Source organism: Mustelus asterias, chromosome 10 (genome assembly GCF_964213995.1).
Source record: "Mustelus asterias chromosome 10, sMusAst1.hap1.1, whole genome shotgun sequence".
Taxonomy (NCBI): domain Eukaryota; kingdom Metazoa; phylum Chordata; class Chondrichthyes; order Carcharhiniformes; family Triakidae; genus Mustelus; species Mustelus asterias.
The window spans coordinates 14,019,128-14,032,552 of NC_135810.1; the positions used below are offsets into that span (position 1 = coordinate 14,019,128).

At 42.1% G+C, this 13,425-nt stretch overlaps 1 protein-coding gene across 8 annotated transcripts in view; it reads left to right on the forward strand.

The window, feature by feature from the left end:
• LOC144499531 (LIM domain only protein 7-like) overlaps positions 1-13,425 on the forward strand; it is a 221,306-nt gene that overhangs the window by 154,635 nt on the left and 53,246 nt on the right. For 3 of the 8 annotated variants that reach the window (XM_078221581.1, XM_078221582.1, XM_078221583.1), the window contains exons 11-15: positions 80-346; positions 1,756-1,941; positions 2,921-3,643; positions 6,994-7,026; positions 11,424-11,544. In XM_078221581.1, coding sequence (XP_078077707.1) covers positions 80-346; positions 1,756-1,941; positions 2,921-3,643; positions 6,994-7,026; positions 11,424-11,544 — 1,330 coding nt within the window. The remainder of the gene's footprint in view (positions 1-79; positions 347-1,755; positions 1,942-2,920; positions 3,644-6,993; positions 7,027-11,423; positions 11,545-13,425) is intronic. The other 5 variants (XM_078221585.1, XM_078221587.1, XM_078221586.1 and 2 more) reach the window with 3 other exon arrangements.

Here is a 13,425-nt window from a genome sequence, read left to right on the forward strand (position 1 = left end):
AGAAGAAAGCATGTTACTTCCCTGCTATGCATATATATTCTGGCAGGTAAACCTTATTATAACTGGATGTTTCTAACAGTAGCCAAAGTCAGCTGAGTGGAGAGCCAGCTGAAACTCATCGGGCACTTTGTGATGACTCCTCTTCGGAGGAAGAGAAAGCTGCCGATCCGGACATTGAAAAGGACGACCTGTTCATGCGTAAACTGAACCCAATGTTGCCCAGGAAAGGTGTTGCTTCGGATAGATTCCTCCCCAAAGATTGGACCGCAAAGGAAGCAGAACAGTGGAGGCAGATACAGTTGGGTTCTCGAAGCAGACCGTGGTATAAGGAGCTGCAGTACATCAGGTTTGTCCTTGCTTGACTAAGATAGCGTGGAGATTTGTTATGATCAATTGCCCAAGGTGCCCCCCACAGCTCATTACTATCCCTCGTTGCCCCAGTCAGAATGTTATGGGTTCAAATCCGATTCCAAAGAGCTTGAGCACATGGGAGGCTGACACTTCACTGCAGTTCTGAAGTTGTGCTGCGCTGCCAGAGATGCCATCTTCCAGATGAGATGCTAAACTTAAGGCCCTGTTTACCCCTTTGCAACTATTTGAAGAAGGGTTTGGGGAGTTTCCTACATTGCAGTGATGACAACACTTGGAAGATACTTCATTAGCTGTACAGGTGTTTTGGGATGTCCCAATGTCCTGAAAAGTGCTATAAAAATGCAATTTCTTTCTATCTTTCTATAAAGGGTTTTTAAAAAATCTCCTAAACTGAACTCCATCTATTACATTACTTTTCCTGATTTTAAAAAAACATTTACTGACCTTTTTTTACTGATTTAATCCACTTTATTTAAATCAAATTATTTGGATGTTTTTCACAAAATAAGCTCCAGAATTTTAATTACAAGTAAAAAAAATCTATTTGAATTGCTGTCAAAATATGAAAAATTGTCATAACGTTTCTTTAAAGGAACAGTCATTAATGGTATTTAGTTTTAAAAGGGTGGGAGGCTGGATAAAATGCATTCCTTTGACAGTTTTGGATTGTCTAATTCGCAAACTCATCCAGTGTCTGGTTGAGACAATGGTGTAGGTAGCAACTGAAGTAATTACAGCTTAAGCATTCTGCAAATTAAGAATTTTAATTGAGCAATGGATTTAGGTCACCAGATCATGGTCGCTTGCAATATCTGGGTGTTTCAATATACTTTTTCACACATCATGAACTTTAATGATTGCGACTGACAATTGCTGGCTGCGTAATTGGTACTGGGGAAAAATAAGATTTCTGATGGTGGCACTGTGGTTAGCACTGCTGCCTCACAGCTCCAGGGACCTGGGTTCGATTCCCAGCTTGGGTCACTGTCTGTGTAGAGTTTGCACATTCTCCCCATTGGTTTCCTCCGGGTGCTCTGGTTTCCTCCCACCCTCCAAAGATGTGCGGGTTAGGTTGATTGGCCATGCTAAATTGCCCGTTCGTGTCCCGGAATACGTAGGTTAAAGGGATTAGCGGGGTAAACATGTGGGGTGATGGGGATAGGGCTTGGGTGGGATTGCTGTCAGTGCAGACCCGATGGGCCGAATGGCCTCCTTCTGCACTGTAGGATTTCTATGATTCTATGATTTCTATGAAACTACTTGACTTGAATTTGTTTTAATTCTGTCCATCTTATTTCTTTAACTTTCTGATAGTGTCTGTTGACCACTTTTTGCTCTCCTTGTGTTCTTTTCCATTTACCGCTCTGCCACCCCCAAATGCAGAAGGAAACCATCTGAGTTGCAAGAGGATTTCAGTCTTAAGACAGCTAGCACTGGAAACAGACAGGAGGCCAGTGCTGAAAGTTACTGTCGGGGTGATTCATGGCTTAATGCCCAAGCTGTAAAATCCGTGACAGCAATGTCCCAAGAACAGGCAGAAGAAGTCACTCGCAGTTTAGATGAACAAAGGTTACTGTCTCTTCATGATTCACTAACAATTAGTACTGGAAAGCACTGGTTTGTTTTGCCTTGCGTAAAAATAAAATTAATACAAGTAATGTCTAGACAACATTTTATATTAAATCAAGACACATCTGATCAGGCCTGGAATTTAATAGAGAAACATAAGGTGGCACAGTGGTTAGCGCTGCTGCCTCGTAGCGCCAGGGATCCAGGTTCGATTCCCAGCTTGGGTCACTGTCTGTGTGGAGTTTGCACATTCTCCTCGTGTCTGCGTGGGTTTCCTCTGGGTGCTCCGGTTTCCTCCCACAGTCCAAAGATGTGCAGGTTAGGTTGATTGGCCATGCTAATTTGTCCCTTAGTGTCCCAAGATGTGTGGGTTAGGGGGATTAGTGGGATAACTATGTGCTGTTATGGGGATAGGGCCTGGGTTAGATGTTCCTTTGGAGACTCGGTGCCAACATGATGGGCCAAATGGCCTGCTTCTGCACTGTAGGGATTCTATAATGTAAAAGACCCAAAACTATTGATAGCCAAGTACATTTTCCTTTGTATTTAAGATTGTGCTACATTGCAGTATGCTAAATTTTCAATAATGTGACAGGTCACTATGGCTATATTTAGTCAGAATTTGGGCTTCCTGCTAAACTTGTTGCTGCCTTGTGGTGAAGGACAACAACTTATTTAATGTCTAACCCCACTGAGAGAACTATGAAATCTGGCCTCAGCTAACACAGTAATGTAGGGCACTCTTTATGTGCTTGATCCACTATTCTGTGATGATAACTTGAATATCAAATAGTCCTGGAGGCAGCAACTGTTTAAATAATGAGCAAATATTTGTTACTATGCTTTCTATCTGTCTCGCTTTCTTTTCTTTTTTTTGACATTGCTAGCATGCAAATTTTATTCTCCTGATTACTTTCCAGTAAATCTTTCCTTTCCTCTCTTTCTTTCCACTTCCTTTATATTAAAAATATATACACAGCCTATTCCCACTGCGTCAAGCTCTAGATGCAAGTCGTACTTATTCAAAATTGGCGGACTTTTCGGTCTCCAGGCCAAAGGTCGATCCGGCCGCGGGTCCCCGAATTCTAACCCGGAAGCAGAATTCCTTACAGAGCCAGCAGACCCCCTCCGCCAAGCGGGAAGAGGAGGCAGAGAAGGACGTGCAACCGGATTTGGAAAATGACGATATGTTCAGCCGCAAAACGGGCGCCTTCCATGCGAGTCCTGACCTGAGCCTCTTGTGCAGTGAGAGCAGAAGCACTGCCGGGGCAATCGACTCGTCTGAGCGACTCGTTGCGCAGGAGAGGAGAGACAAAACTATAATTCCGGACCCGGAAAAGGATGACGTAATTATTAGAAAAGAACGCCTTTCTCAAATGAAGCAAACTGTGCCTTCGGGGGCTCCAGACGTGTACAATCCCGTTCCTTTCCCGGATCCATGGAGCTTGCCGGAGCCCCTCCGCTCCCGATTCCTTTGTCCGCCTGACCAGGTCTCGGAAGCAGCAGAAAGCTCGGACGATGCGTTGCCATGTCCAGTCAAGGACGACATGCTTTCTCGGAGAATGGCCTTGTCCCAAGCAAATCAGACAGTGCACTGTCGAAATTTTGCTCCTGCCTCATGTACTGAGGACGATGCGAAGAAGTGGGAGACTATAAGGGAGGCCAGCCGATTAAGATACAAGAAGCAGCAGCTGGTTGAGAGGTCAGGGGCTGTTGTATCTATAAATGTGCGTTCCACCCATGTCTCTGAGCCCCATGTGACAAGTCCCTGTCATACTGACTAAATTCTGCATGAGGAGTGAACGTGTGAAGTTTCTGTAATGTTGAATTGCTCTCATATGAAGTATTTTAAGTTTATTTATTAGTGTCACAAGTCGGCTTACATTAACACTGCAATGAAGTTACTATGAAAATCCCCTACTCGCCACACTCTGGCGCCTGTTCGGGTACACTGAGTGAGAATTTAGCATGGCCAATGTACCTAACCAGCATCTATTTTGAATGGGGTGGTGGTGGTGGTGGGGGAGCGGGGGGAGAGAGAGAGAGATCCTTCCCACCATTTTACCTGTCAGTTTTAATAAAGCAAGAGTTTTAACAGCACCAGGTTAAAGTCCAACAGGTTTATTTGGTAGCAAATGCCATTAGCTTTCGGAGCGCTGCTCCTTCGTCAGATGGAGTGGATATCTGCTCTCAAACAGTTTAAATAAAAACAGTGCACGCACACCAGCTGCCTGCCCATGGTAACCACATTATGGCTTGGCTACCATAATATTTCAGAAACTCAACCACCCATTAACTATAGCTATAAGGATAGGTTGGAGAGGTTGGGTCTGTAAGGCTGAGTGGAGACTTGATAGAGGTATTCAAAATCCTGAGGGATATGGACAAGGTAAATAGTGAGAAACTGTTCTCTCTCAAGAGTACGTCAAGAAGAGCAGAGATTCAAAATAATGAGGAAAAGGAGTAGAGGCGTTGTGAGGAAGAAGTTTTTTCCTTGTTTGGAGTCTGGAGTGAACTACCTGAGAGGTAGGTTCGATCGAGGTATTCAAATTGGAATTGGATTGCTATCGGAAGAGAAGGAATGTGCAACGTTATGGAGATAAGGCAGGGGAGTGGGACAACATAGAATGCTCTTTCAGTGAGCCAGTGCTGAATGGTCTCCTTTTGCAGTGTAAAGATTCCGTGAGAGTGGAGAAGAAAACAAAAGGGAAGTTCTATGATAGGGTGGAAGGCAGGAGAGATTATGTGGCAAAAGGGATAATGGGCAAGGCTTGCAAAAAGGAATGAGGCAAGTTGTGTTGAAATATAATTTGCATATGAGAATGAGGACAAGTTTTATAATATACGGTACTTTCGGAGCTTCGAGTACTTTGTGAAGGGAGTAGATAGTAATATAGCAGCTGGCACTTGCAGTTTTAGGCACTGCATTAAGTGTAGGTTTCACCACCTCCCCTGTAGTATACCATCAATAAGGTGGTATACCACAGATAAAATGTGCCAAGCAAGAAGGCAGAATAATGACATTTCCATCACGTTGCAATCTGATCCAATACCCTCCAGCGCCGCTCCCCCCCCAACACACACACATATAGCAAATGCAATACAGAGCTGCTGATATTTTAGTACAGTATTTAATTTTACTCAGTAGTGTATTTCAATTTCAAGCTCAAATTTCATCATGATATTGCCCAGTGCTTGCTGAAATTGTCAGCTTGATTTTAGTTGTTAAAATAAGACCATTAGATATAGGAGCAGAATTAGGCCATTCAGCCCATCGAGTCTGCTCCGCCATTCGATCATGGCTGATATGATTCTCAACCACGTTCTCCTGCCTTTTCCCCGTAACCTTTGATCCCCTTACCAATCAAGAACCTATCTTATCTCTCTGAAATACACTCGATGACCTGGCCTCCACAGCCTTCTATGGCAATGCATTCCATAGATTCACCACCCTTTGCTGAAGAAATTCCTGCTCATCTCGGTTCCAAAGTGTTGTCCCTTTACTCTGAGGCTCTGCTCTTGGATCCTAGTTTAATGGAAACAAAAATATCCATCACTTTGAAAGACATGGCATAATCCACGATGATCAGTGTGATTTTTGATGTGGTCGTTCCATTAGCAACCTTGGTGCTTAGGTTACGAACCTCTGAAACTTCGGCTTTGAGCGTGTCGATAATCCATCAAGACTTTTGATCAGTGACAGAATCCTAAAATTAAACCCCTGCCACCCCCCCCTAATGAGCTGGGAGTAAAGGAGAGAAATCGTGTCCGATCTATTTGTCTAACTACCTTGCTGAAAGCACAGTAAGGAGCCTCACAACACCAGGTTAAAGTCCTACAGGTTTATTTTGAATCACAGACTTTCAGAGCGCTGCTCCTTCATCAGGTGAGTCTGGTGAAGGAGCAGCGCTCTGAAAGCCCGTGATTCCAAATAAACCTGTTGGACTTTAACCTGGTGTTGTGAGACCTCTTACTGTGCCCACCCCAGTCCGACGCCGGCATCTCCACATCATTGTTGAAAGCAAGTTGTTAAACTGCAACAATTATTGTTCTCCACTTTACCAAATGAAAGGCAAATTTTAAACAGGGCATCACAGTTACTGTGAGGAAAAGTGAAGATTGTTAAATGAGCTTAAATTTTACATTAGCAGCAACTAAATCCCTTGTGCTTTCACAAATTAGCAGGTGGTTATATTAAGTACTAACATTAGGCTCTTTACCCAAAATATGATTTTTTTTGGTGCAGTCTATTTTGGTAGATGTTTGCATGTTTTTTGAGCATTTTACAAATGTTTAGTTCTTCATAATACAGGATATCAAGTTTGTTTAATACTGAAATTGTATTGCAGAAGCAAATGCTTTTGGAACTCAATAAATGTGACTATCAAACAATAAATGTTAACATTTTATTAATGTTTCAGAGGTTTGTGTCATTAAGGGCTATGAGATCTGTTGTCCTCCTTCATCTGATGCTTTGTTACATTTATTATGTTAGGTGTTTAAATGTGTTGCAGTGTCTAGTTTGCAAATTTGTAGCACGGGGTCCATGCATACAGCTTTAATGTAAAAGAAAATTGTGAATTAACATGATGTGATTTTAGTTTCTCTTGACATTCTGAGTAAATGTCAGAGATGGCATTTTACATATGGCCTCTTCAAACATTTTTGCGCTCTTGGCAATATTTCTGAGTTTGGGCATCAGTTGTATTCCGCACTTCCACTCTTTGATGTTTACCTAAGGTGGGTTCAAAACATTTTTCTTTGGTGCTTTATATTTGCAAAATGCCTTTTTGTGCATCTAACCTTTCCCCCAGTAATCATTGCATTTGTTATTGATATCACAAAATCGCCTGTTTATTCAGCAGTGGATATTGTTTAGCAATTTTTAGCAGATATTTAGCAAACTTTGGTATCGGCAGATTATTTGTGGGAAGATGTGTTGTTCTAACAGAACTACAGACCCAAGTTAACAACTGGAACCACCTTACATTAAGCACGCTTTGCAGTGTTAAGTTACATGCTTTTTTTTATTGATTCTGTTCAATTCTTTAGACTTCGTCAAAGGTCAGCTGATAGTGATTTAGGGTAAGTTTAATCAAGCCTAAAGTGCTTAGCTGTTTGTGTGCAATATGTGTTTTGTACCGTGCATTAATGTGCCAAACAAACATAACTTGCTTGCAAAGTAAGACTAATGAAATGATGTGTTGATATTCCCTGAGTACAAGTGTCTTTAAACTGGGATTTAATTTTAATTGTCTCGTGTTTCATGTCCTAATGCTTTCAATCCCTGAAAATGATAGTGAGTTTGCAGTCGTATGCTTCTGGCTGTGTCTGCAGCAGGCAATATAATTAAACAGCATATTAAAGCTAGTATTAATTTAACTGTTAGTATTTGACAATTAGAAGATGAAGATGTAAAAGATCAATTTTTAGTTTGCAGACTTGTAATTTAGATCAATAAATTCTACCATGTGCCTTAAACCTAATGACAGTCCAGATTTTTGGAGAAAATGTAAACTTTTAAGATCTGCATTCTGACTTAAATTCTTTTCATATGTAAAACCGGAATTAAAACGGAATTAGAATAAAGATAAAGTAACTTGTGTTGAAGTGATTTCAAGATGACCAATATGTGTTTAAAGGAGAGACAATTGGCCACAACCCAGTTTAACTAAGTTTTGGTATCTTTTTGATGGTGCATGTCGCAATTGAAGTGGGTTTTGCGGGAGAATCATCAGCCCAAACAATTTAACTTCTGTAAATATTGAGCTTTAAGATTTCAAACCAAGGTTAAAAAAAATCAATTTTTTTTAAGCCCTCCAGCATTTGATGCAAGTTTTCAAAAACATAAATGTTTTCCTTTGCGTAGGAAGCTGCCTCTGAGGCTCCTGCAATATTCTAGGCTTCTTGATGTATCTAAGTACAAAGGACAGGAGTATGCAAGTTCATTGGTGAAATGAGCTGTTAGTGCTTTAGAAATTTCTTGTGAGGTGAGTTGCATTGTTTCAATGACAGCCTTGAAAGCTAGGTGGATTGGTCATGCTAAATTGACCCTTAGTGTCAGGGGGATTAGCAGGGTAAATACGTGGGGTTACGGGGATAGGGCTAGGTGGGGTTGTTGACAGTGCAGGCCGAATGGCCTCCTTCTGCACTGTAGGGATTCTATGATTCTATAATCACTTTTAAGCGTATGCCAGTTTTAAAATTTTAAGAGCTGTAAGTGGATGATATATTCTGCTTTAATATCACAGTACATTGGTCTTATCCGAATCCTTCACATTGTTTAAACAAATTATTAGTAATTTCTTACAAAACCAGTGCTAATTGAAGAGCGCCCCATGTCAGTGTCGCAGCTGCTGGAGTATGATATGCAACTAACGTCGCTGGCATGCTATGTGGTGATGGTCAAAGATAATTGCACATTGCAGTTGGCTTGGGGGAACAGGTGCAAAGCAATGTTTGGCTTTTTTGCAGCTTGATTTGACTTTGGCTGACGGTATGTCCTATTCTTGTGGTCACTTACAGCTGTACAATTGTAACGTGCATCTTGAACCCCACAGCAAGCGTTCAAGGTTTGCATCCGGACACAACGCTGACATGAACTCAATATACAAACTTACTTTTGTGGGTATATGATTGTGGTCCAGTGAAGTAATAACTTTTGATCTGTTTTTTTCATTAGCTACTGAGGTCTGTCAAGTCTTGCATGCCACTTCCATTTTCTAATTAGTGATTATTCTTGGGGCCCATACTAGTTAGGGGCCTGTCACCAAATATTAGTTGGTCATCCATTGTATGTTCCTTGCCATCTATCTGATACTGAGTCCAGACACATACTTCCACCTGACCGAATAGTGTATTCTAAATCTCTATTTCAATTGATTCTTTTTTAAAATGTCCAGTCACACGTTTCAGTATTAATTAAGTAATTAATGGCATGTTGCTTTTTAAATTAAGAACATTCAAACAAATTGAAATTACAGGAATATTCTGATGTGCTAAACCACCAAACATTTCCTGAGTAAGTACGTTCACGCTCTTCCTGAAGTTCAACTTTCTATTAGCTTAGCGGCTTGTCCGGATGTTTTTAGTTTCTGAATTCTGTTAAATTGCCCAGCTGAAGCAGACACACTAATGTAGAGGAAGCTTTAAGAGGTTCTGGTACTTTATGGAGGAGTGGCATGTTTTTGCCAAGGCATTAGAAACATTTGTTTTAACACTGGGAATGGGGAATTCCAGAAAAGGGTCAGGCATTTTTAAAAATGTTTATTTATCAGTGTCACAAGTAGGCTTGCATTAACACTGCAATGAAGTTACTGTGAAAATCCCCTAGTCGCCATACTCCGGTGCCTGTTCGGGTACACCGAGGGAGAATTTTAGCATGGCCAATGCATCTAACCAGCGTATCTTTTGGACTGTGGGAGGGAACCAGAGAATCCGGAGGAAACCCACGCAGACACAGGGAGAATGTGCAGACTCCACACCGATAGTGATCCAAGCTGGGAATCGAACCTGGGTCCCTGGACTGTGAGGCTGCAGTGCTAACCACTGTGCTACTGTGATGCCCATTATTTGCCATATTGGACCCCCTGGTGTCTGATGTGACCATGCATTTGTTTTCAGTAGATTAGACTTAAAATGTCCAAACCAAGGTTTCTCAACCTTCTTTGCTGATAAACCCCACCCCTCTCATGTTATAAGAAATCCATAGACTCCCTGAACCACAAGTATTAAAAACATGAGTGCTATAATTAAACATATATCTTTATTGTTTTTGTTATGCTTGCTTAATGTGTAATTTGATGCTGTTACTGAACAACACCTCTCAGCATGTCAGCTGTAGTTCGGTTGGTAACACTCTTGCCTCTTGGTTACAAGGTTCTGAGTGCAAGTCTCCAGTTAAGGGCTTAAGTACAAAAATTTAGCTAAATGCTTAAGAACACCGGACAGTCCAGTGTAGCACTGTAATTGATACTGTCTTGAAGAAGAACGGGAGTAATCCACAGAGTCCTAGCCATTATTTATTCCTCGGTCAACATCACTCAAACTGATTATCTGGTCATTATTGCTTTGCCGTTTTGGGGACATTTGCAGTGTACAAATTAGCTGCCATGTTTCCCACAGTATAAGGCTGACTATACCGAGTGAGTGTTTTATTGCGCTAAAACACTTTTGAGATGTCTGGTGGGTCGTGAAAAGTGCAATGAAACGGCTTTGGTTACTACACATCATTTGATGGTCCATGGCAATGAGATTTATTCAATATCTGGCATCTAGTAATTTTTTCAACCTCAATTTTTGGGATAAAAGCGGAACACATGAATAATCTTCCCTTTAATTCTCATGTCAACGTTCAAATTTAATGTCACAAGGCTTCCCTTCCCAGAGAAAGCACATTTTAAAAAAAATCATGCAAATACTAACACTGCAGCAAAGTTGCATAATCCCACGATAATTTTTATCAATCAGATGTACGAAATCCTCCCTCTTCACCATTGCCAGTCAAACTCCTCCTCGCGTGTGCCCGGCACCATGAAGAAGAGGTGGCAAAGGTCAGATGATTGAACCCCTCGTGGTTGGTCCCTCAATCCTGGCTGGCTGATCATCAGCGTGGACGTAAAACATCTTTTTGCGTAATTGAGACATTTCAAAGTGCTTCACTGGGTAAACGGGATTCTGAATGTGTGACCCTGTTTAGGTAGTCAAACTCACCCCAGTTATTTCTGCCCAGTAGTAAGCAGCTGATTAACGGGCACACATTGTGTATTCTTCTGCACGTTTTCTTGTTATCTCTGGCAGACCCCCTAGAAACCATCCTGAGAGTCCAGGTTGAGAACCTCTGGTCCAGACATCAATACCATGCCAGATTCCAGTTCAAATGGGCCTTGCATATGTTGGTAAATTTCAACCCATAGTTGCTTAGGGTTTTTTAAATGGCTGGCAATGCACCAATCTATCAACCTGTATCTGGGGCTTCACCTCACCGAAATGATCCTTGCAAGCAAAATGGGAATCCGATGCTTTGTGAATTTGACATAACTGATGAATTTCAACCAAGACCATTAATACTAATCAATCCTTTAGTGATATTTAATGAAATTGATTGATGGCTTTAATTGTGTTAAATTGCACTACCCCTAAATCTAAATGCCCCGAAGGTTAGCACCAAATATTTAATGGCATCATTACGCTGGAGCCATACTGAAGGTGGGCTGCAGTTGAATTTCTTGGCTAATTGTGCATAATATTACATTTTCCAGAGAAAAATACTACTTAGTTGATTAGATACTGTGCATTCTTGTAATTATACCGCGAGACGTAATAGCATAATTATGTAAACAAACAGCGCCATGCTCCAGTCAAACTGCTCATTTGCACATATTTTTCTCCCAAGTCAGTGATTAATGCTCCAGTCTGCGATGAACCTCCATTGATTCTTGTTTTTTTTTCCAATGGCTATTGAGTATATCCTTTTAATTTAGGAGCAAGTCACTCAACGACGTGTCTGCCGAAGATGCCGGTGAAACTGCTCGGTCCCTGCGATACGACGAATTACAGCGAATAAAGGTTACTCTGAGCGAGCAAGACCAGCAATGGCAGAGCGTGAGTTAAAAGCTGTCTTGTTTCTCCACCTCGCCCCGTTTTTAAACACTCGGCCACAGTAATAGCTGCAGGTTCCGCATGCAACCCGACTGAGAAATGGCTCCTTTGTCAGTCTCTTTGGCTAGCAATTTTTTGAACGGTGTTTGTAATTTTAAATTGGGTCCGTAACAGATGTTTGGCATAATCCCTGTATCCATGGAGGGCTGGGAGATCATGGCCACAAATCCACCCTTCCCTCAACATTCTTGGATGCATCCTGTCCGGTTCTGGTGACTTTATCAACTTCAACTATAACCAGCCTTTCTAATGTCAGCTCATTATCAATAGAATCCTACAGAGCAGAAGGTAGCCATTCAGCCTCAAATCTGCACCTACCACAATCCCCTATCCCCATAACCCCATGCATTTACCCTAGCCAGTCCCCCTGACACTAACGGGTAATTTAGCATGGCCAATCCACCTAACCCGCACATCTTTGGAGTGTGGGAGGAAACTGGAGCACCCGGAGGAAACCCACGCAGACACGGGGAGAACGTGCAGACTCGGCACAGACAGTGACCCAAGGCTGGAATCGAACTGGGTCCCTGGGGCTAAGCCAGCAGTGCTAACCACTGTGCTGCCAGTGAGCTTAGGTTGTCCTACCATTTCCCCTCATGGAAATGTACCTCAACTGTACCTGGGCCATGTCCTCTTTAACAATAACCCATTGTTCCTTCATCAGTTTGCTTCTAATCTTTGATTCCCATTTACTCTGGTCAGATTCGTTTTCGTCCCGATGAAATTGGCCCTCCAATTAAGTAATTTTTATGCTAGATTATTCCTTGTCCTTTTCCATAAATGACCTAAACTGCATGATAATATCCTGTTGACTTTCACAACACAGGCTTTGCTTCTGCGGCATGGTGGCACAGTGGTTAATACTGCTGCCTCACAGCGCCAGGGACCCAGGTTCGATTCCCGGCTTGGGTCACTGTCTGTGTGGAGTTTGCACATTCTTTCCGTGTCTGTGTGGGTTTCCTCCGAGTGCTCCAGTTTCTCCCCACAGTTCAAAGATGTGTGGGTTAGGTGGATTGGCCATGCTAAATTGCCCTTTACAGTGTCAGAAGAACCAGCTAGAGTAAATATTTAGGGTTCTGGGGATAGGGCCTGGGTGGGATTGGTGTCAGCGCAGGCTCGATGGGCCAAATGGCCTCCTTCTGCACTGTAGATTCTAAAACTCAAAGCCTTGACTGGAATTCTCCGACCTCATTTGTGGCTGGGATTCTCCAGCCCCGCTGGTGGTGGGGCGAACGAGACTGGAGAATTCCTGCCCTAGTTTCTGAAATATTTGAAGATTTTATTTTTCATTTCAAGCACTGTTTAATACTGCGATTTTTTTTTTCCTCTGGTTATCACTGAATACCCACCAATCTTGCACCGTGGAAGGAAACCTGTGACCCACCTGGGCTCTGAGTGCGGCCCACGGGACATTTTGTTGATTGTTGCCCATGCGCAGGATTGCCACATTCTGCTAGTTTCAGTCCATGTAGTTTTTTTCCCCACCAGTATGACTGAGGTGATATGCATGTAAAGCAAGGGTACGTGAAATGAGGTGTGTGATGATTGCTTTCGACATTGTGCTCCCTCTGTGTCCAAATTGTAAACGTTTCTTTGGTCTTTACCATCTGAAGTTGATAGTGTTACCGACCAGATCAGAATCTCCAAGATATTTTATGAAGTTAGCCTAAACCCCCAACTTTCTTTGATTTTGGCATTAGGGCAAGCATATAAGGTGTTTCACTCCTGGTATGATTCGATTGGCCCACTAGGAATCTTTTATTAAAGCAAGCTTTATTTATCAACACAGTTAAAATATAACAAAAAGAATCAGCTTTTACCAGT